The sequence below is a fragment of the Pelophylax lessonae genome, assembly GCF_965119305.1.
Source record: "Pelophylax lessonae genome assembly, chromosome: 2".
In the NCBI taxonomy this organism is placed as follows: domain Eukaryota; kingdom Metazoa; phylum Chordata; class Amphibia; order Anura; family Ranidae; genus Pelophylax; species Pelophylax lessonae.
The window spans coordinates 97,900,076-97,923,601 of NC_138769.1; the positions used below are offsets into that span (position 1 = coordinate 97,900,076).

General features: G+C 42.1%; 1 protein-coding gene across 1 annotated transcript in view; it reads right to left on the reverse strand.

Moving 5' to 3' along the window:
* The window catches only part of URB1 (URB1 ribosome biogenesis homolog), a 163,688-nt gene that overhangs the window by 126,831 nt on the left and 13,331 nt on the right, over positions 1-23,526 (reverse strand). The window contains exons 4-13 of the mRNA XM_082246095.1: positions 23,367-23,499; positions 21,887-21,983; positions 17,214-17,299; positions 15,199-15,321; positions 13,676-13,806; positions 12,057-12,252; positions 9,634-9,771; positions 6,651-6,824; positions 4,965-5,106; positions 1,219-1,335 (exon numbers count right to left, since the gene is read on the reverse strand). Of these exons, the coding sequence (XP_082102221.1) occupies positions 1,219-1,335; positions 4,965-5,106; positions 6,651-6,824; positions 9,634-9,771; positions 12,057-12,252; positions 13,676-13,806; positions 15,199-15,321; positions 17,214-17,299; positions 21,887-21,983; positions 23,367-23,499 (1,337 nt within the window). The remainder of the gene's footprint in view (positions 1-1,218; positions 1,336-4,964; positions 5,107-6,650; positions 6,825-9,633; positions 9,772-12,056; positions 12,253-13,675; positions 13,807-15,198; positions 15,322-17,213; positions 17,300-21,886; positions 21,984-23,366; positions 23,500-23,526) is intronic.

Genomic DNA, 23,526 nt, shown 5'->3' on the forward strand with positions numbered 1-23,526 from the left:
AAATTCGCACCGCACCCGCAGCAAACACGCACAGGACCCTTTTTGGCAGCCGCATCAGGATCGGATCGCACAGCAGTTCACACTTGTGCGATCCGATCCTGTGCGAACTGCAAGATCGCACTGCGATATGCGATCAAACTGGGGGTGTCGTTAAGATTACATTGACACCCCCAGCGTATCGCATATGGCAGTGTGAACTGCCGGGGGTGCGTTTGCGATGAGGGAACAGGCTGCGGATTCACAGCCTTCCCGCATCGCATAAGTGTGAACCGGGGCTAAGATCAGTATTACAGAGTTTATTTACATTTTCTTCAAATATTCTAAGGCTGCATTCACACTTGAGCGTAGCGTTTTTTACCGCGATTTTACCGCGATTTTTACCGCGATTTTACCGCGATTTTTTCAGGCGTTTTTCATTGACATCTATCAAAAACGCTGGTAATCAGCCCAAAAAGAAGCTCATGTACCTTTTTCAGCTACAGGCGTTTTGCAAAACGCCCAGATGTGAACAGGGGCCATTTAAATGAATGGGGTTTTACTTGTTGGGAGTTTTGGAAGCGTTTCTTTTGAGCGTTTTTGGAGCTGAAAATGCCCAGGTGTGAATGGAGCCTAAAAGTGCAGCACCACAACACTATATTTTCAAAGGTAAATATTTACATTATACATCTGATAGAGGCATAAATTATGCTAAATTATTGCCTAAATATTCTTTTCTGTATAGTAGATTTCCATTTAAGACCCCCAGCCTATTTTAGTGAGAACCGAAAAAAACAAATACTGTATTTATTACTTTACCCTATTTAAAAGTAATTATTGTCACCCTCCTTTACCACCAATTTTACATAATGTCTAAATATATAACATACCATTCAGATGTTTGATTAGTCACCTAGCACAGAAGCAGAAATAGCCTGCGAGGGCAGCAATTAAACCTTTCCATCAACACGCTTGCAGGTAACCTAGATACAGGAAATGCACTTCTGTTCAGCGGTGAGAATTGACTTGAAGCGGGATGTGTGAAATTCAATTAACTTCTGGCATTGAAGGCAACTTTTATCCAAAATCATTTTTCACAGGAATTGATTTTTTTATAAAAATAGACACATAGAAAACTGGGTCTCGCGGAGCCTATTGTGAGGCCAGATGTGACAAAAGTGATTTCTAAGTGGTTACAAGGGATCACGGTGTACCTGCCCACAGCGTCTACCCTTTACTCACCTTTGAGCAGTTTGCTGAAATCGAAATTACTCTGAGACACTACATGAGGCACCACCCTCTGATACAAACATAGAACTTGGAGGAGGGAAGTCTTCACAAGAGTAGTCTGAACATCATCTAGGCAAAAAAGAAGATTGCAATATAAATACATGTACATTTAATCCATCTTCAGGGTAAGATATATCAAAGAGCAATGCTAGGCAACATGCAAAATAAATCCATGAGCTGCTGAATCTATACTAAAATCAGACAAGTTCACTCAATGCAATATAAAGCTTTGTGTAGGTCTCTGCTGTAAGAATGCACAAATCACCATACAGGGTAACTGGGCATGTACTTCCTGATACCAATGTTGTGTAAGTTCCGGTATCACCAACAAAATTAAACTTCTGAGCCAGGTTTGGCTGATTGGTGGCTGTAAGAAACTTGGTATTTTTTTTTTATATATCAGGCTGAGTGCAAGTGTAAAGCCTGGTAGACACCATTATTTTTTATTTTATTCTTCTTTTCAACCCAGTGGGCTGAACGGGAAAAAAAAAAAAAAAACAAGCACTCAGGAGGAGCTGCTGCACTATGTGATGTTAGTACAGCAATCTCCCCCACTCAGCTATCGTGTTCTGACAGGGAGACGCCCCCCCCCCCCCCCCCCGCCAAAACACACCGGTCAGCGCTGATCGGGTGCCGATTGGCAGACCTTTTGTAGTCATGCCCCTTTGACCGGCTGCCATAGGGCCACATGTCGGCCGGTTTTCTATTGAACCAGCCGATGCCGCCAAATATTCGGCCCATGTGTACGCCCCTTAACCACTTCAATACCGGGCATTTTTACCCCTTTCCTGTCCAGGCTAATTTTCAGCTTTTAGCACTGGCGCACTCTGAATGACAGTTGCGCAGTCATGCAACACTGTACCCAAACCAAATTTTTATAATTTTGTTCACACAACTAGAGCTTTCTTTTGGTGTTAATCACCACTTGAGTTTTTTACGTTTTGCTAAACAACGAAAAAAAAGACTTACAATTTTGAAAAAAAAATGTGTTTTTTCTTCGTTTCGGTTATAAAATTTTGCAAATAAATAACTGTTCTTCGTTAATTTAGGTCAAAGTTTATTCTCCTGATCAATCCTAATGTGCTGACGGCTGATCTAATTTCTTGAGGCCCGAAGATGACAGGACAGTACAAATACCCCCAAAATTACACCGTTTTGGAAGGTAGACAGTACAAGGTACTTAGTAAGACACATGGTGAGTTTTTTGAAGTTGCCATTTTTTTGTCAGAATTTTTTTGGAAAATAAAGAAATTAAAAAAAATAAATATATATGTATATATATATATATATATATATATATATATATTTTATACATACTGTTACAAGAGCAGTACAGCATTATAATATAATAGGTGTGGCAGTAGTCAGGGACACTGGATTCATCTCTTTTTCATGGATAGTGTAGGACCCACTGATAATGGGGTACTTTGACGCAGTAGTGGGCTTGAGCACGATATGGCCATATGGTGGGACCAACCCCCATTTTTATTTATGGACTCTCTTCAGATTTGGTAGTAATTTCTTTTGCATTTGCGCGCTATTCTTTTTTATTATAATATAATAGGTGTGGCAGTAGTCCTACCACACTGTGACCAGAGCAAAATAATGTTACCATACTAACATTGTACTGTACTACTCTGGGGAAGTGATCAGGATTTTTTTTTTTAACACAGGTTTGCTTATAACAGTACATTACTATAAGCAAGCATTGAATCAGTTTGTTTTGACTAGCTGTAATTGGCCAGAGCTAAATTACATGGCACAGATGGGCTGTGATTGGCCCTGTCTGTATCATGAGATCACGCTGACCAATCACAGCTAGCAACACAGTTGTATCCAATGGATGGCATGAAAGAAAGCCATCCATTGTTTATAACTGTCATGTGACCTACTGGGATAGGTACCAGTGGTCACATGGTACCGGCAGCGAGCCAGTACTTTGATCGGCTGGCGACAGATCGCGCGGCTGCGTGGCCCGGCAATCGGCACATCCTGACAGGACATCATACAATGTCCAGTCAGAGCAACAAAACCATCACCTGGCTGTCAATCTGCTATTGGCCAGACAGGAACTGGTTAAGGAACCCACAATGGGTGTGTCTAGAAATAGCTTTCCTGAAAGACATGCAGGGGTTCTCAGATCACCAGATTACTGGTAAAGGGGACTGGATAGAACTGTAACAATACTTGCATGAAAAACCCACATCAGCAGGTGTGTTGTGCTAACTTTCAAGATTTCAAGGTTTAATTTTCACTTGTAACCTTTCATAGAACGTTTAATAGAAATCATGCTGTCAAATCAGCATCTTGATATGCCACACCTGTGAGGTGGATGGATTATCTCGGCAAAGGAGAAGTGCTCACTAACACAGATTTAGACAGATTTGTGAACAATATTTGAGAGAAATATCTTGGGGGCAAAAACAAGTGTTGCGTTTATAATTTTGTTCAGTGTATAATCCCTAACATTTTGTGCACAGAGTTGAATGTCATTTTAAAAAGTTTTAAAGGAAATATAAAAACACTACAAGCACTTTAATGCGTTGTAAAACGCATAACGCACACTCGCTGGATTTAATGGACCTCTAGAGTGCTGATGCTCAAACGTGCATTACCACAATGTGAGTTGTGCACGTGTGAGCGTAATTTGTGTGTGGAAGGGGTTATTTCAGTTTTCTTTTTGTTTTCTTTTTTTACATTTTGTTGTATTTTTTTTTTTCCTTTACCACTCAGACCCCAAATATCTTACTTTTAGGATACAGAAAGATTGAGAATAGTAGGGAGCAGAATTGATGGCTTATCAGTGTCACTGCTTCTTCATTGTCCATTCAGCGGGATGCAGGTGAGGTGATGACACCACTCTACAACTAACAAAACAAAGGTGTGTCGCCCTACTAAGTGAGGTTACAGAATTACAATGCCCCTGGCAGATAAGACAGATTGCTTAAAGTAATGATCGACCGATATTGGTTTTTCGTTGCCGATATTTTGGTCATTGCATATTGGTATCGGCCGATATTTTCGTACATTTAAAAAAAATGTTTTTTTATTTTTATCACTTGACAGGTACTCTTGTGGAGGGATCCAGGGGTCTAAAAGACCCCAAACCCCTCCTCTGCACTTAAAAGCATTCAAAATGCCAAGTTTGGCTGTTTTGAATGCTGTAATATTTTTTAATCTGGCACCAGTACCCGGAAGTGATGTCATGACATCACTTCCGGGTTTTTACTGGTTGCCCGGGTCTCCTGGTGGGACGGGAGACCCGCAGAAAGGCGGCGGGGGACGTCCCCTTCCGCTATTTGTAATGTCAGCCGAGCGGCTTCTCAGCCGCATCGGTTGTCATTACAAGACAGCCGACTGTTGGCTATGGACGCCGGTACCGGGGTGATGCCTCTAGCTGCAGGCATCACTCCAGTACAAGCACTTTCCCGAAATATCGGAAATATAGGTTCACCTTGGTGGCAGATTTCGATATGTCGGGGAAAGTGCATATCGGCCCTCGATATATCGGCTTTGCCGATAATCGGTCGATCACTAGCTTACAGCATCTGTATGTGTACTGGAGATTAGTTTTAAAAATTGGAGAAGGCTGAAATGAAATTAGAACAACATCCCTTTACAGACTTTCCTCAATACAGACAATAAACAAGTATTACCTTGTTAATTTGTAATTAAGAATAAAAAACAGAAAACCTCACCCTCTTTTTCGGTCAGTACTGGAAGGTCCCCTGAAACCAATGGCTTTCCCTCAGGCGTTTTTCCTACTTCCTCCTTTCCAGCCTCTTCGTGTTTGAGGAGGGACTGCCAGGTTGCCACAACTGTATTGATGTCAGGCAAAAGCTGTTGGGACAAGAATCCAATTCAGGTTTGAAACTCATGAGGTGTCTAAAATTGCCTGCAGTGAACACGCTCCTCTCATGGGCTGCAGCAAGTTTCTAGAGAGCTTAAGGAATCCCCCAGGTTAAATGTGGGCTAGCCATACACGTGAACCTGCGGCAGCTGCAGGGTAGAGGAGGGAGCGCTGACAACAAAGCCTATGGGTGACGTTACAGCTCCCAGGCATTGGTGAATACTCTCTACTCTCCCCTGCAGCTGCTGCTTGCTGACACAGGGGAGATCGTCTGACCAGAGTTGAGCGGCCTGAAAATAGGCAACTATATACATCTTTCTTACACAGATTAGTCAACATAGGCGTTAAGGGGGGGGGGGGGGGACATTTTTAAGATTAGTTAGGTTTAGCTGATTTAACCACTTGCCGACCGCTCACTCGAGCTCTACTGTGGCAAAGTGGTTAGTTCCCGTCCAACGATGTAGACCTACGTCGCTGGACTCCTCCCCTTGTGGGCGCCGCTCGCGCGCCGCCGGAGGCTCGCTCCCGCTGTATTCAGTCACAGCGGGAGTCGGGCCAGGGGAGGAGCGGCGGCGATCGCCGCTGCTCTTCCCCGATCGTCGGGGGAATCGAGTTTGGAGATCCGACCGCTTGTGTAAACAAAGCGGGCGAATCTCCTAAGTGACAGACAGTGACAGATTGCAGTGTTCAGCATAGCTGAACATGCGATCTGTCCCTGTGTCACTCAGTCACCTCCCCCCCCACACGTCAGTAAGCACCAGGCATACATTAACCCCTCCCTCTCCAATAAAATTAAACCCTTCCCTGTCAGTGTCATTTTTACAGTGTCATTTTTACAGTAACAGTGCATATTTATAGCACTGATTACTGTAGTAATGTCACTGGTATCCCCAAAAGTGTCAAAAAATGTCAGTCAAGGGTCCGATCTGTCCGCCGCAATGTCGCAGTCCCGCAAAAAAAATTCGCAGATCGCCGCCATTACTCGTTAAAAAAAAAAAACACCAAAAATGACAGAAATCTTTCCCTTAGTTAGTAAACGCAATAACTTTTGCGCCAACCAATCAAAATACGCTTATTGTGATTTTTTTTTACCAAACATAGGTAGCAGAAAACAAATTGGCCAAAAATTTAAAAAAATTTTGATTTTTACATTTTTTTGGGGGGGGGATTTCATATAAAAAAAAATGTGAAAAATATTGTTATTTTTTTTCAAAATTTATGCTCTTTTTTTGTTTTTAGCGCAAAAAGTAAAAATCGCACAGGTGATCAAATACCACCAAAAGAAAGCTCGGTTTGTGGGAAAAAAAGGACATAAATTTCGTTTGGGTACGGCGTCGCATGACCGCGCAATTGTCCGTTAAAGTCGCACAGTGGCGAATCGCAAAAAGTGGCCTGGACCTAAGACAGCAAAATCCTCCGGTGGTAAAGTGGTTAAGCTATAGCCCAGTAGTAAATTAAATTGATAAACACCCCCCCCCCCCCCCATTCTTTGTGCCTGTCCTGCATAGATAAAAACTTTACAGGCTATCCTCACCTTGCTGAGAGCTTCTCTGTATTTCTGGGCGAAATCTGCCATCGTGGTTGGAGTGTACAAATCAGATTTTTGCCACACTTCCTCCTTTAGACAATGATTGATGTTCTGCTCGGCCCTTTTCAAGATTGAGGAGATGAGGGACAAGATTGTATGTTTTACGATCTTATTTGGCACCTGCAACAGTGAACAATATATTCCATATCAAAAAGGGAAAATGTCAGCTCATTCTAATGAAAAATGATAACATTTATGTAAGCGTTTTAATATAAATAATCAAAAGACCCTGAAATCTCAGCGCGAACATTTACAGTTTTAAGAAATGCAATCAATAAGGCATCAGATGTACCGAATACGAGGCTCTGCAGTGCTTTCGTTACAGGGAAATAAGAGAGGCTTTGTCTGCATTGTTTAATATTGCACATACATCTCTGGCATATATAAATGTTTACTGTGATTGCAAAGTTAATTTTTTTTAAATAAAAATAAAAATGGTTTTGCATAGAGCAGCCCTGATTCTCCTCCTCTGGGATCCCCTGACGACTCCCTGGACTTCTCCCTCGTCTCATAGGAATGTCTGCACACATGTGGGCTCGGTCCATTAACACACAGAGTGTGGCTCGGCCACGCCCCCTGCTCCTTTGTCACTGGATTAGATTGACAACAGCAGGAGCCAATGGCTCCCGCTGCTCTCACTGAATCCAGTGAAGAGGGAGAGAGAGAGCAGCGCTGCAGCTCTCGGGCACAGCACTGGATCAAGACCAGGCTCAGGTAAGTATTAGAGGAGGATGGGGGGGGGGGGGGGGGCTAAGACTGTATTAAAGTAAAAAACCTTCAACCTTTACAACCACTTTGAATCTTTACCAGCAGGTGTTCTCAACCAATGTGAACTAAATAATGTGATAAGACTGGATTTCTGAATAAAAAAATAGTAATTAAAAAATTTAAAAAAAGAAGCAGCTGAACCTCTATTCCACGTTTTAATTACACACAAAAAATCTCACTAGTTGTGGCTAGGCTTGTGCATTTGCCTTTTTTGTAGAACTATGAAAAAATCATTATGATTTTCTGTCAGCTGTTCTGTTCTTAGCTCTCCATATGTAAAGTAAAACCATGCTACTGACATCTTTTAGGGCTATGGGGACATACGAAATAATGTAACTGTAAAAATCTTAAACCTGAAATCCGGTCACCAAGTAATATAAACATATTAGTGGATTCCTGGGTTGTAAGGGTTACACACTTTTAGTCTAAGAAGGAATAGGTAGAAATAGTTACCTTGCTCCTGCAAACTTCCCTCCAACTGGATGATCAGTCCCAAGAAGCTGCCCTTCTTCGCTGGTCGCGTTGCCCCCCTCTTGCTGCTGTCATCACATACAATACAGGACTAGCCACTCTGCATTGTACATTATTTCAGCAAGCGGGTAACTGTATGACCAACAAAGAGGAGCAGCTCGATGGGAGCCATCATATAGAAGCCCTGCATTGCAAATGAGGAGGTTGAGGGCCTTCTCAGGTTCTAGGAGTGGAGGAGAGCACCAGCTGTCGGGGGAGTGAGGGATAAAGGTAAGTATTTACCCCCCTAAATTAATTGAACAATTAACCCTTACAACCCAGAGGGGGAGCCACAAATATATTTACATTACCTGCTGACCAGAGTTGAGCTTTAAGAACCCCCATCAAGTCAGCCTAATCTGGAGTAAAATCATTGGAAAAAAATGGAGGAATCCTTATGTGCAGGATTTAGAGGGATATTAAAGCTTCATGTTTTTTGTTTTAAATAACAAACATGTTATACTTACCTGCTCTGTGCAATGGATTTGCACAGAGCAGCCTTGATCCTCCTCTTTTCGGGCCCCCCGCTGCTTGCCCTGGAGGCACCGCTGTGTGCTCACTCCCAAGCCGCTGCTTTTTTTGTCCATAAGACACATTGAGCCGCGGTCGCCCCCCCCCCCCAGCTCTCTTCTCATTGACTCACAAGAGAAGAAGATTGAAAATTGCTGTCTCAGCCAATGAGGGAGAGTCCCCATACAGCTTAGACTGTCGTGAAGATCGTTGGATCAGAGGGGGCTCAGGTAAGTATTAGGGGGGCTGGGGGTGCCGCTCCTCACAAAGGTTTTTTTTTTACCTTCATGTATAGAATGCATGAAGGTAAAAAACCTTCAGCCTTTAGAATAATGTTAGGCCCCGAGTGGCATGCTCTGGTGTTATGGAGCCTTCCACTCTGAGGGCCAGAAATCCTGTTATGTACTGCTTCATGATAGGCTCTAATGAATGGATCAAGATGTCTTCTTGAAGGACTGGCAGTGCACACAGTGCACAAATTATAAAGGTCAAACCTAGGAAAAAGGGATAAGTGAACTTCCATATTATGGTATTGCCTGCTGCCCATGATTTCAAGTAATCAACACAATTTATCTGATGGACTTTACCATGTCATTGCAACACAATTTTATTTCTATAGAAGAGCAAATGCCAAACTTATTTATGGCATCCAATCATATTCCTGGCTGCACTGAAATATGAAACAAGCTTTTGCTATGGGATGCTGTCCAACAGTTCCTCCAGTTTAAACCTCAACTTTTCATGGCTCAACCCCTTGGACTGGAAGTTTGTAATAGAAAACAACTGGATTGACAACATGCTGCTGGCACAATCTTAGATTAGATGGAAATGCATGTTTATGCATAGTCAGAAGCACAGCCCACACACGGAAAGCTTGGAGCAGAACATGGAGATTCAGATAAGGATTTCTGACATTGACTTTCCCAATACATAAATTACACTTGTTGAAATTATTGAAACCAGAGGGTCATTATAGTAAAATCTACCAGGGAATGCAGGGCTGGGCCCTTATGATGCTGATCTTTGGTTCCCATAAGTGAAGGGGGAGGAGCAATGACACGAAGTGCATACCCACAAGTTCAGAGTGCATGCTGTCACTGAAGACAAATCAGGAAATACCAATGGCTAGACATTAACTTACATTAAGGCCTTGAGTGAGCATGGTCTTGTTACACACGGGAGCCACAGTTGTTATCATCACCATATTTATCAGCCGTGGAAGTGGCACATATTCTGTGGTCTTGAAGGCGACAGACACTGATGGTTGGGCATCATAAATCTGCAAGAGGAAAGTCAGGTCAACAATTCACACATTTCTATTGGCCAATCACTATGATAAGCTGCCTCTTTGGCTAAAAAGATTTCTAGCTCCGCAACTACCAGGAAAAAAAAGCTAATGCTGGTATGTAGAGTGATTTTTTTGTGAATTTTTAAAATAGTTTCAACATAACAGCTATTTAGAAAAAAAAAACTAATATTTTTTTTTTTTTCTATTATTATTTTTATTGGTTTTTATGCAAATATAACAAAACAGTGCATGTAAGCAAAAATAGAGCACAAACACAAATGCTCAAAGTAATGAGAATACAACACTGAGTAAACAGATCAATGTAAATACATGTAAAACGTTCAAAGTCGAAATATCAGTACAACAGGTAACAGCAAAATGTACCCATAGACTAGTGTGAGTTCAAATATGAGCTACGGGCGCATGCGTCTCCCCCCCAGGCACCCAAATGGGGGCACTTTTTGCCCGCACCCAAGCCCCATCCACCACTTTTGATCATGGAAGGAAAAGGAATTTGATTGCAGACGCCATAAAAGTTTCCCATAGATTCCACCGCTCTTTGAATTGTTTAAAGTTAATGAGAGAGCAAGTTAGAATTTTCTCATATTCATAAGACTCTTTTACGATTTGAATTACCTCCTGACGGGATGGCAGTACAAATAAAATAATATTTTGATAAATTTGCATGTGATCCTGGCACAGGGGCCATGCTAATCTTCTCTCTATTGTTCCAATTTCAGTATTTGTCCTGCCTACCCAAGGACATTTTTTTTTTTTTAAGTGGAACTATGATGCAGCATGTTACTAGCATTAAAGTGGAGTTCCACCCTAATTTTATACTTACCTCCATCTTCTCGCTCCGGGTCACCTGAAAAACAAATGGCTAATCGCATTTTTTTTTTTTTTACTTACCTCGTAGCGAAGAAAAAATACTTACCTTACTTCCTTCTTCCTCCTTCCTCGGCCGCGGCCCGTCGTCACTTCCTGGCTCTGCAATGATTCCTGGGAGCTGAACGTCATCGCTCCCAGGAATCATTGCGCCTGCACCGGCCCCGACGTCAGTTCCGGGGCGCGCGCGTCATCCTCTTCTAAACAGCTTCTGGGCATGCCCAGAAGCTGTGGAGGGATGACGCGCGCGCCCCGGAAGTGACGGCAGGGCCGGCGCAGGGCATCGTGGGACCGAAGAAGGCGGAAGAGGACGCCGAAGAGGATCGCGCTGGCTTCAAGCTGCCCAAATCTGAGATGGCAGCGCTGGACAAGACTTTTTCAAGGTAAGTATTTGTCCTAACAGGTAAGTGCAACCCGGGACAGATCAGAGGCTAGCCATTGTGGAATGCACTAGCCCTGACTGTCCCGGGGGTATTTTTAAAAAAAAAAAAAAATTCCAGGGTGGAACTCCGCTTTAAAGTGGAACTTCACTCTCTCAATCAACATTGATTATTTTTAATCTTCATGCTGCTAGAATTAGTAAATAGATAGGAAAACATTTTTTTTTACATCTCTTTGGTTACTTCCTGGTTTGTGGTGTTCAGATGCGGTGAAGACCCCCTTTAAGTCCAACTTCAAGAAACATTTTTTAATCAGAGCAACAATTTTGTTATCTTTTGGAAAAAAAGAAATCCTTTGTAACTGCAATACTTGCTATACAGGTTGACCTGTTACAGGAAGAGCTAAAAAACTAAAACTAATGGATTGACTGGCAGGATCAGCAGGTAAAAAATGATGTTACGGCGGAAATAAGAAAACCAAAAACTGCTGTGTTAATGTTGTTGACAGGCTGCAGAACGTGAAATTTTTCTTTGTGTCCATACGTCAACTTGAAATGATATAATCACTTTAAGAGCTGAAAACAATACAATAAAGATGCTGGAAACTATTCTATTAGTCCACTCTTATGCAGGCCACTGATTAGTCTTTTTTTTTTTTTGTTCAAACATTGGGTTGAGAAAATAAAAAAAAAAAGACTATATACCCTTCCACTTGCTGTGGATGGGGAAATCCTCCCCACTTAGGTATTTTATTCTGACAGCAGTCCACCATCAGAGTACACTAATCGGCACTGCCAGCTATAGCCTGCGGAGCTGATCAAGTGGGGAAAATCCAATAACTCCCAATCAACAGCCAGCCCATACATGGATCGAATTTCTGCCAGTCCCTGGTGAACCAGACGTATTTTAAAACATGCATGGCCGGCTTTAGTAGCCCTCTACTGATTTTGCAGAATGTGTAGGAATGCATTCTCAGTAATAAGCAAAAAAGAATTTACAAAGACTCACCTTTTTCAGAAATTTGATGTTATCTAGCCAGGCAGTTTTGAGTCGAGGAACGAAGGAGTACTGCGTTTCCTTAAAATACCGGCTTAGTAAATCTGGGCAAACCTTTAGTATATTCACCACCAGCTCCCCAACCAGCTCATCCTCAGTCGCTGACTTCAGTCCAACCAGGAACTGCAGGAGGACCAGGTTTCCAGCCCTAGGTACAGCAGACACTATTTAAAGGGGCTTTAATGCACACCACCGTCCATATTCATTTTAGCTACTTCAATACAGGGCACTTTCACCCCCTTTCTGCCCAGGCCAGTTTTTCACCTTTCAGCGCGGTCGTACTTTAAATGACAAATGGGCACTGATGAGAAGGCACTGATGAGAAGGCACTGATGAGAAGGCACTGACAGGCCTCACTGATGGGCATCACTTGTGGGGACAGGTGGACATCACTGGGGGGCACTGGCAGGCATTGCTGATAATCACTGCACTGATTATCAGCGCAGACCCCACATCAGGAGAGCCATTTATCGGCTCTCTTCTACTCATGCCCTGTCAGGAGTGAGTAGAGGAATGCCGATAACTGGAACTTCCTATATACACTGTGATCAGCTGTGATTGGACACAGCAGATCACATAGTAAAAAGCCTACGTCATAGGCTCTTTACCGTGATCGGAGATGTGGTGTGTCTGGGCAACACACAGCACCACTGATCGCCGCGCTGCGCGCAAAGCCTCCTGCTCTGAAAAACGTCATATGATGTCCAGTCAGGACAATGGAGCCCCATCCAGCCGTCATTCTGCTAAATGCCGGACCGGAAGGTGTTTACTAAAATGAGGCACAGTTCCTGTTTTCCATTGTATCTTTACAATGCTCTGGCACCCCAGTAAAAAGATTCTAGTTAATATTAATAGCGCCCATCGTCACCACGTTACAATCTCCTTTGGATTTGCCAACAAGTATGCAGTGCAAGTGGCTGCTAGATTGAACACAATCTGATTGGATAAATTAGGTAGGTTCTCATATTACAAAGTTTTGGTAAATTTGGTAAAGAAGATTCTACAGTCAGTTAGTAATGCGTATGGTGAGCTTTAGTCCTTTCTTTATATACTCTTATGAAGAATCCGCATGGACCCAGATATGTTCTTTCATCTGCCCTCGAATGGAGTCAGTATAGTCATGTACGTGTATTCATTGCCACAGCCATAGTGAGGGAAGAGGAACCTTTATAGTTCCTGAGAATAGTAAAGACTTTATGGATAATGGAACCATGTGATCCATCACTTGATCTAGAGAGGGAAATAAATAATGCTTCCCTGCACTCCGCTTTGGCTCCTTGAATTATAGTTTCCATGCTCAGGCCTGCATGCCTCCTAACACTATGGCAAAAGAAAATATGGTAAACCTTTAGTAAACTTATAGTCAACCATGAAGGTGCAAAATGAAAGGAACAATAGAGTACCATGATCGCCTGTCAGCTTGGGCAGCTTATCTATAACCAGCCAGTCCCTCTCTACAACTCAACAGCTTGGGCAGTCCTCTTTCTGTAACCTAGAAAACTGATTGGGTAATCTGGGCAATCTGTCATTGTATATCTCTGGAAAAAATTGTGATTAAATAGATCTCTCACCTTGCAGCTGTGCCCAGGCTTGGGTCATAGAAATTAATTCCATGCTTTAAAGAGCAGCACAGATCCTTTAGGAAGTTGTGTACCAGCTCCCTTATCATCAATTTCCCTGCTTCCTTTGGATCATTTGTGTCCTAAAGAAAAAGACCGACATTAATCTAGTGAACAAAATTTTAAAAGAAAAGAGCGCTGGTATGCAACAGCGAAACACATTAGAATAAAATACAGAGTAGGCGTGTGTGCTGACCTAGAAATAGTCAGAATATATCTTAAAGGATAAGTTCACCCAGAAATGGAGATGGGAAGGCCAGGGAATTTTTTTTTTCTGGAAAAATTTAAAACAAAAATGTGGTATATGTTCTTTTACAATCATAAATAATATATCTAGGACATTGTACTTCTCCAATCAGTTTTGAAACAAGAGAAATATGCATTTCTGTAACTTGTGGGCACTGCAGGGGAAAGGCTCCAGTTTAGTTTGCTTGGGGGCTCCATCTTGTACCTCCTACAGATCAATGACTGTTGGGATACAGTAGATAGTTAAGACCTGAGAGAACAGAAACTTAACAGGTAAGAGGGTAAATTTGTCTGACAAATTAGTTTACATTATAACCTTTAAATGATTTCTCTATATGTTCTCCGCCACCACAGCATAATATTTCCCTATTGTCTTGTCAGTAAAAGTAAAATGGTGAGAAGACCAACATCTAGAGTTTGGAAACGTCTCCACAGTGCAATTTCTGCTGAGCGCAAAGCTGCAATTTGCAAATATTGTGTGAAGAAATATTCTTTTCCAAATGCTACAAAGATGACAAACACATTCTTGCATGCAGAGGTGCCCTAAAATTAAAAAATCAATTATGGAATAAATGAGGAGGACCAGAATAAAAGTCAAAGTAGTTTTTCCTTCCAGAGTTCTCCTAGGCAAGTTTAGTTTATTTACTGAAAAAGCTGTACTTTTTAGAATAGTACTTTTATATATACTGCATTTCACCTTCCCAGTGTAACAAAATGACTTTCAATTTGTAAAAACTACTTCACACTGACTTTTTTGTTTTCCGTTTTTTAATTCTTTGGAAAATTTCAATTTTTGCGGGGAAAAAAAAAAAAGTGTTGTCATGGCTTTGACATGTCCGGAAATTTTAAATCTCTACTTAAAACTGACACTTCAATTAGAGGCAAATGACAGAGGGCATATTAGCCCACTAAGTGATTTCCATTACTTGTGAACTCCAGCAGAGATATCTCCCTTTGGAGTTAATTGTTCTGCTCTCAATGTCTTATTCTCCTTTTGCTGCAGTGATTTTGCTCTCCTTCCATATTTGCTATACTGTAAGAGGCAATGCAAAACTATAAGTCAGTTCTGCAAGTACTGGTGACAGCTGGTAGGCAGAGTTGGAAACTCAAGAGCAGAGTCTACCTCATTTAACTCAGTAAATATCAAATCAGTTTTGGAAAGGATTACCCTTTGATCGGTGAAAGGCAATGGAAAACAAAAAAAGCAAGATTAATTCACAAAATTGTACCTGCACATCCTTTCTGACATCTGCAATGCCACTCCAGCGGTATAGGGAAGCTATGTGATTCAGAATAACAGAAGTAAAAAAACGCACTTTCTGGGTCTTTGTTATGGCTTTATTGTGAATAACCTGCAGGGAGAATAACAAAAATACATTAAATTGAAATTAAAGAAGCAATTAGAAGAAAAGAAAAGAGGATGACATATTAAAAGTATATGTAATTACATTTTCTCTCACTTTGGATAGGGTTAGAAGTGTTAAAACCCCTGTCAGGTTTTTATTGCCATCAGTGTTCCACTGGGGGATTCAGCCTCTATATTTTCGCTGGTGACCAATGTCTCTGGTACAAAGAATGACAGAAAACCCAAACTTTCAACAGAAACAGAAGGTGTGGGTAATATGGAGACACCTATCCCAGTGGCAGCCGTCTCAGGATAAGATAGATTACCTCTTTCTTCCTGTTGGGTTTCTCAGACAGGAAATGAAGGAAAATCTTCAGGACAGAATACAAAAAAAAAAAAAACCTGACAGGGTCCTAAACCATACTTATTATATCTGTAATGACAGGCGAAAGTTCACCTTTAACCAGTTCTGGACCGTCCCAAGCAGATATACAGCGGCAGTGCGGCCCTCCTGTGCGAAATGACGTACCTGTAGATCACTTCATGCACTGGGTCTAGGGTGAGCGGGCACGCCACCGCCGACCAGCTCCTGTTGTGACTGAACACAGCGGGAGCCAATCAGCAGGTCCAGTGGACTCGATGTTCACTGTCATCCCGCGATTGTTCGTGAGAGGCGCAGAACGGCGGTCTGCCTATGTAAACAAGGCAGACCGCCATTCTGTGAGAGGGGAAGATGGAGATCTTGTGTTCCTACTAAGCAGAAACACGGATCTCTGTCTTCCCACAGTCAAAGCACCTCCCCCACAGTTGGAAAGCACTCCCAGGGAACACATTTAACCCTTCGATCGCCCCTGATGTTAACCACTGACAGTCCATTTTTTTTAGCACTGATCACTGTATTAGGGTCAATGGCCCCAAAAAGTGTCACTTAATGTCAGATTTGCCCGCCGCAATGTCGCAGTCCTGCTACAAATCGCTGATCGCCACCATTACTAGTAAAAAAAAAATCTATTCCATAGTTTGTAGATGCAATAACTTTTGCGCAAACCAATCAATATATGCTAATTGGGTTGTTTTTTTTTTTTTTTTTTTTTTTTTTACCAAAAACGTAGCAGAATACATATTGGCCTAAATTGATAAAGAAATTAGATTCTTTATATTTTTTTATTGGGTAGGTTTTATAGCAAAAAGTAAAAAATAGTTTTTTTTTTCCAAAATTGTCGGCCTATTTTGTTTATAGCGCAAAAAATAAAAAACCGCAGAAGGTGATCAAATACCACCAAAAGAAAGCTCTATTTGTGGGGAATATTTATATTTGGGTTCAGTGTTGCATGACTGCGCAATTGTCAGTTAAACAAACGCAGTGCCGTATCTCAAAAAATTGCCTGGTCATGAAGGGGGTGAACCTACCAGGGCTGAAGTGGCCAAGAAAAAAATAATAAATCCACATATTTTTGCTGGAAAAAAATGCATTTATTATTTTTTTTCCATAGGAGCCATAGCATTGCAACCATGCTCAGTAGGTCGTAGGTACAATGTTGAAATGTCTTGCACACCAACGCTCCAGCTTTCTGCCCATATCTCTGTGCAGGCTTTCAGTCAGAAACTGATAATCAGCAGATGGGAATTGTAGTATATTCATTTACAAATCACTGTGAATTAATGACGTGGCTGTGCAGGTTGGGCCCCACACAGATGTGCCACTTTAAAATGTGACAGTAGAGGAACCTCCACCTGCTGTCACAGAAGATGGGACTCTAGGGGTAGCGTGAGGGTACTTAGGACTGTGTTACACCCCAAATACAGGTGTAACATATTCCTAATGGTGAACTTAGACTTTAAAAGCTTAGGCTGGAGAGTTTTTGCTTTGAAAGCAGTGTATTCGAACAGAGACCTCACCTTGGTTTGCAGCAAGGACAGCAGGAGATTTACTGTGGATATTCTATCTTCCTTTATCCCAGTGAAGAAAATCTCACTAAAAAAACCTAAAAAAATAATGGCAAAATGTGTAAACCATAAATGGCAAAGTGGCACAAATCTACTAAGATACAGTCTTATAGTCTTGAATGTAGCTTTGAAGAGAACCAGTCACCAAAAAAGGATCTGTTATAAAGTTCTGCTTTAATTCTTACATTGATGCAATCTTTTCTTTCAAGCATTTCTTCTGTCACAGCAGACAAGTGTCAGGTTGTAAGGCCACCATGTATTCTGTATGTAGTAGTACTAAGTAGTAGTAGTAAGTAGTACTAATAACACACTCATCTGCCATATAACAAAGACACCGCTAGGATGGCATGAAACAGACTATAAAGTCTTTCTAAAGTGATTAGGCTTTTGGAAGAAGATAAACCAAACACAGCTTCACTTATCAGGCTGGGTTCACACTTCTGCAACCCCAGACATCGCATGTGATTTTTCACCGAATTGCTGTGCACATCACATGCGATGTCTGTGCGATGAAAAATTCAGCTTCACCATAAAAATGAACAATAGTTTGTATGGCTGAAATCGCATCACATTAGCACCAAAATGGTGTAGGACCCTTTTGGCCTGCATTTGAATCGGACTGCATGGGTGTTCCAACCCAGTTCTAGCTGATTTCACAATTCACACAACGTTCTGTGAACCGATTTGGGGGTGTCATTTACTTTACATTGACACCCGCAGAAGTTTTCAGAGAGCAGTGTGAACTGAGAGTCAGATGTGATGCAGAAACCCGCACAGGAATCACTGTGGTTCCCGCATGCCATAAGTGTGAGCCCAGCCTAAGTGCTGAACTCAGGCAGGAGGTGGGTCAGCCTCCATAGAGGCCTTGCATCCTGAGCTGACATTTCATTAGATGCTAGAATCTCCATTTACTGCACATCTCTGCCTTAACTATGCGTCTCTGCTCTGTAAGGGTGTCTCTTTCCCAACACCACATGTGCTTACTTCAATTTTTTTTGTGTGATAGGCAAGGGTAGCTCACTCCCCTCAATGTGCAATCATTCCAGAATCCATGCGCTCAAGTGAAAGCAAAAATGAGAGGAGGACGAGGAGGAGGAAGAGGAGGAAGAGGAGGAGGAGGAGGAGGAGGAGGAGGAGGAGAAGGAAGAGGAGGAAGAGGAGGAAGAGAAGGAAGAGAAGGAAGAGAAGGAAGAGAAGGAGGAGGAGGAGGAGGAATAATGCAGATACACAGGAAAATGTAACATGGCTTTGGAGAGTGTGTTGGGGAAGAAGGGGTACAACACTGAGAAGTAAAGCAGAGAGAGAGGTGGTGAATGAGCCTTAAGAGTGTAAGTTTAATTTCAGGTACGTTGAACCCCCCAGGTCTTCAAGAAACAGGTGTTGCTCCTATGTAAAAGGAAGGAAAAAAGAGGGGAAGACAGCAGACAGAGTTAAGCTGCCCATAGAGAACAAGCTTTTTTTTTTTTTTCAACCAGCAAGTTAAAAAAAATAAAATCTGGCCTGATTTCCCCCATCCACAGTCAAGGTGGATGGGGGAATCCTTCTCACTGAGCTATTGTTTTCTGACAGAAGGGAGACTTTCTCACCATCACAATACACAGATCAGCGTTGATCGAGTGGCTAAAGCAGAGAGGTTGAACTGAAGTCAATCAGTAGAATGACTTCTGTTCAACCACAGTGGCTACACATGGATCGAAATTTGTCCAGTCCCTGCTGAACCAGCCGAACTTTGATCCATGTATGGCCAGCTTTTTTTTTTATATTATACAAAATAGATATATTAGATTTGTAAAATATTTAGGGCCCTGTAAGCGTCCCCCTTGACCACTTGATGCTGCATATATATGATAAAATATTAGATACAACTGCATATATAGTACAATCTTAAGGATGCATACAGTATCTCACAAAAGTGAGTACACCCCTCACATTTTTGTAAATATATTATATCTTTTCACGTGACAACACTGAAGAAATGACACTGCCACAATGTAAAGTAGTGAGTGTACAGCTTGTATAATAGTGTAAATTTGCCATCCCCTCAAAATAAACTCAACACACAGCCATTAATGTCTAAACCGCTGGCAACAAAAGTGAGTACACCCCTAAGTGAAAACATCCAGATTGGGCCCAAAGTGTCAATATTTTGTGTGGCCACCAAAAAATCAGGTTGTAGAAGGGTACATATTTTGGGCACAGGGACACATGGGATGCCTTTGCTGCCATTCTGCCTCTTGCTGGGCATCACATGCATCCCTGTGCCTATAAAGTAATTGTAAAGTCTCTTTAAAAAAAAAAATAAAAATAACAAACATGTTATACTTACCTGATCTATGCATTTAGTTTTGCAAAGAGCAGCCGATCAAGCTGCTGTCTCAGCCAATGAAGAGGGGAGTCACGGGCAGCTTAGACACTCCTGCAACATCGCTGGATAAAGATGGGCTCAGTTAAATATTAGGGGGGGCTGCTGCACAGAGGTTTTTTTTTATCTTAATGCATATGCATTAAGATAAAAAACCTTCTGCATTTACAATCCCTTTAAGGAGGGGTGGGCACCCTCCAGGCATACCTGCCCTTAATATATCCATTCTTATATGTGCTCCTACTATGAAAGCTCTGGAAATTTAGAGTTCGGACCACAGTATATACAAAAGGTCCCTTAGCGTGAGCACTGCAGCTTGCGCATATATTTGCAAATGTGTGCAAACAAAACCCTCCGATTTTAACGTAAACGGCTAGACAGGGCTTATTTGGTTGTGTTGCAGGCTGGCTGGTAAGTGTGCTGGCAAATCTTGTGTTTGCTTGTGATGTACAAGGATACAGCAAGTCATTATTCTTTAATGCAAACTACTAAAATAAATAATATATGAAAATCCAATCAGAAATCAGCTCACTTAGCTTTGCAAATGTAGAATTAAAGAGATACCATTTCTCACTAGAATAAAATTGCAAATTTTAGGATAGCCCAGGTTAACACGCTGCAATGAAAGGTGAATTCGTAAATCATCAATGCTCTCTGTAGTAAAGTCATGTGTTCTACATATTTTAACAGATTGTTATTTATATTATCTTCTCATAGCCAACAGTGCCATCCACTGGCTTTTATAAATACTACAATAACCTATTCACAATCACTTGTCCTGATGCTTACAGTATTTCTTCTAAAATTAATTTGGGGATACGGCAGACCTCTAAGGGATCATCGCTGTCCCTTGTTTCTCCTTTGAGCCATTGGTGGTCAAAACTGAATACCACCATAGAAAGAAAAAAGATTTATCTTTTCCTTCACTGAACAGACTAGAGTCTGGCTGGGCTGACCTGAAGGGTGTGCTCCTGCTCTATCAGCATGACACCAAACCACAAGAACAGAAGGCTTGCTTTTAGATAGCCAGATAGTTTTTTCTACCTGCAGCCTGCTTCTTGATTTATTTCCTCCAATAAATCTAGAGGAGGAGTTTTATCAACAGGAGAAAGCCCAATCAAAAATGAGAAGAACTCCGCCCGTTCTGGCGAGGGGTATTACCCATTACATGGGACTTGTATAATGCCATTGTTTATGACTGCCACATCTAACGTTCTGTGTTTTGTAACCACATGATTCATGACCGAAGTTACATTGTACTGTTTGTGATCCCTGTGTTGTCTTTTTATTGGATACCTCTAAATCAGGGATGGGGAACCTCCGGCCCGCACAATCTTTGCAAAAGCCCAACCACCCCCCACCCTGTGGTCAGTCTGCATTGAAAGGGGGCACGCTGTGGTCAGTCTGCATTGAAAGGGGGCACGCTGTGGTCAGTCTGCATTGAAAGGGGGCACGCTGTGGTCAGTCTGCATTGAAAGGGGGCACACTGTGGTCAGTCTGCATTGAAAGGGGGCACACTGTGGTCAGTCTGCATTGAAAGGGGGCACACTGTGGTCAGTCTGCATTGAAAGGGGGCACACTGTGGTCAGTCTGCATTGAAAGGGGGCACACTGTGGTCAGTCTGCATTGAAAGGGGGCACACTGTGGTCAGTCTGCATTGAAAGGGGGCACACTGTGGTCAGTCTGCATTAAAAGGGGGCACACTATACCTTGATTACTGAAGGCCCCTTTCACACTTTTGTGACCTTAGTCACGCAATTTTTTACAGCGTTTTTTGCCGCAAAGCAATGCCTATTACATTTATGCATACACTTTGTACGGCCCCCGAATGATGTTACAAAAATCCAAATGGCCCTTGGCAGAAAAAAGGTTCCCCACCTCTGCTCTAAATGAAAAAAAAAATGAGAAGAACACAGTCAGGGATTTCAGGCCTGTAAGACCACAATGTTTCAGTAGTCTGGTGCATTGAAAGTTTTTGATACAATTTGATTAAAAGTGTACAGGTAAGTGAATATGACTTAAGCAGAGTATACACGCAACAAAATTTGTCCGGTTCAGCAGAAGCCAGCAGAATTTCAGTCCATGTGTACTGCTGTCTATGCAGCAGTGGGAGTCCACGCTGTCAGAATAGGCACAGCGGGAGAGATTGCTGCATCAATGTAGCTTGTGTTGATGCGGTGATCGTGTTTTTTCTTTAGTTCAATCTGCTGGTTGAAAAAACTCAATGTGTAAACCTAGCTTTAATCACTATAACTTAGATTACCTTTGAGCTCCAGAATTTGAACAATGGTAGTATTATCCCCAGAAATCAGGAAGGAGAGAGCAAACTGTATATATGCCATCCTGACATCCGGTCTGCCCTACAATAGAAAAACAGGTTTCAGTCATGCAAAAGGAATGGAGGGACATTGCAAATAAAATTGACACAAAAGCATTTTTATCTTCCCTTGAAACTAAAAACTCCAGACAAACAAAATATACACGAATTAATGCAACTCTGTGATCACTATTACGGTATATAGATCTCATAATATACACTATATTACCAAAAGTTTTGGGACACCTGCCTTCACACGCACATGAACTTTAATGGCAACCCAGTCTTAGGGTTCAATATTGAGTTGGCCCACCCTTTGCAGCTATAACTCTTCTTGGAAGGCTGTCCACAAGGTTTAGGAGTGTGTCTATGGGAACGTTTGACCATTCTTCCAAAAGTGCATTTGTGAGGTCAGGCACTGATGGAGAGAAGGCCTGGCTCGCAGTCTCCACTCTTTATTTATCCCAAAGGTGTTCCATCAGGTTGAGGTCAGGACTCTGTGCAGGCCAGTCAAGTTCCTCCACCCCAAACTTGCTCATCTTTGTCTTTACGGACCTTGCTTTGTGCACTGGTCCGAATCATTTGGTGGAGGGGGGGGGGGGGATTATGGTGTGGGGTTGTTTTTCAGGGGTTGGGCTTGGCACCTTTGTTCCAGTGAATGGAACTCTTAAGGCATCAGCATAAGAGATTTTGGACAATTTCATGCTTCCAACTTTGTGGGAACAGTTTGAGGTTGGCCCCTTCCTGTTCCAACATGACTGCGCACCAGTGCACAAAGCAAGGTCCATAAAGACATGGATGAGGAAGTTCGGGGTGGAGGAACTTGACTGACCTGCACAGAGTCCTGACCTCAACCCGATAGAACACCTTTGGGATGAATTAGAGCAGAAACTGTGAGACAGACCTTCTCCCCAACATCAGTGCCTGACCTCACAAATGGGCTTCTGGAAGAATGGTCAAACATTCCAATAGACACACTCCTAAACCTTGTGGACAGCCTTCCCAGAAGCTGTTATAGCTGTAAAGGGTGGGCCAATATTGAACCCTATGGAATAAGACTGGGATACCATTAAAGTTCATGTGTGTGTAAAGGCAGGCGTCCCAATACTTTTGGTAATATAATGCAGTTTTTGAATGCAAGAATTGTAAGTTTCTGTAGGTAACCTGGTATCAGATCAGCCTTCCATTCTACCATACTAAATAGTAATAAATTATTTTTATTTTATTTTACTTTCACTCTTCATAATTTGTTACATACATTATGGATCACATATAAGCACCCGACTACATTATTACATTCATAGTCTCTCCACAGCTTTAAAAAGGTGGCCACAGACCTTAGATGAAGATTGGATAGTCTGGTCAATCTATCGTCTAGCCAGTTTCATGGATCAGTATGCATGCTTGGATTGCTGAGGACACTTACTTGTTTGTCTCTTTTCTTCAGCAATCCAGGTAGGTACTTGTTGTTGAAATCAAAATGGCTGACAACATCCCTGGCACAGTCTGGTCCTTGTGTCACCATTGCGGATAACAAGTTGAGACAAATTCGGGACATCCTGTGCAGAGTAAAGAATCAAAGGTTT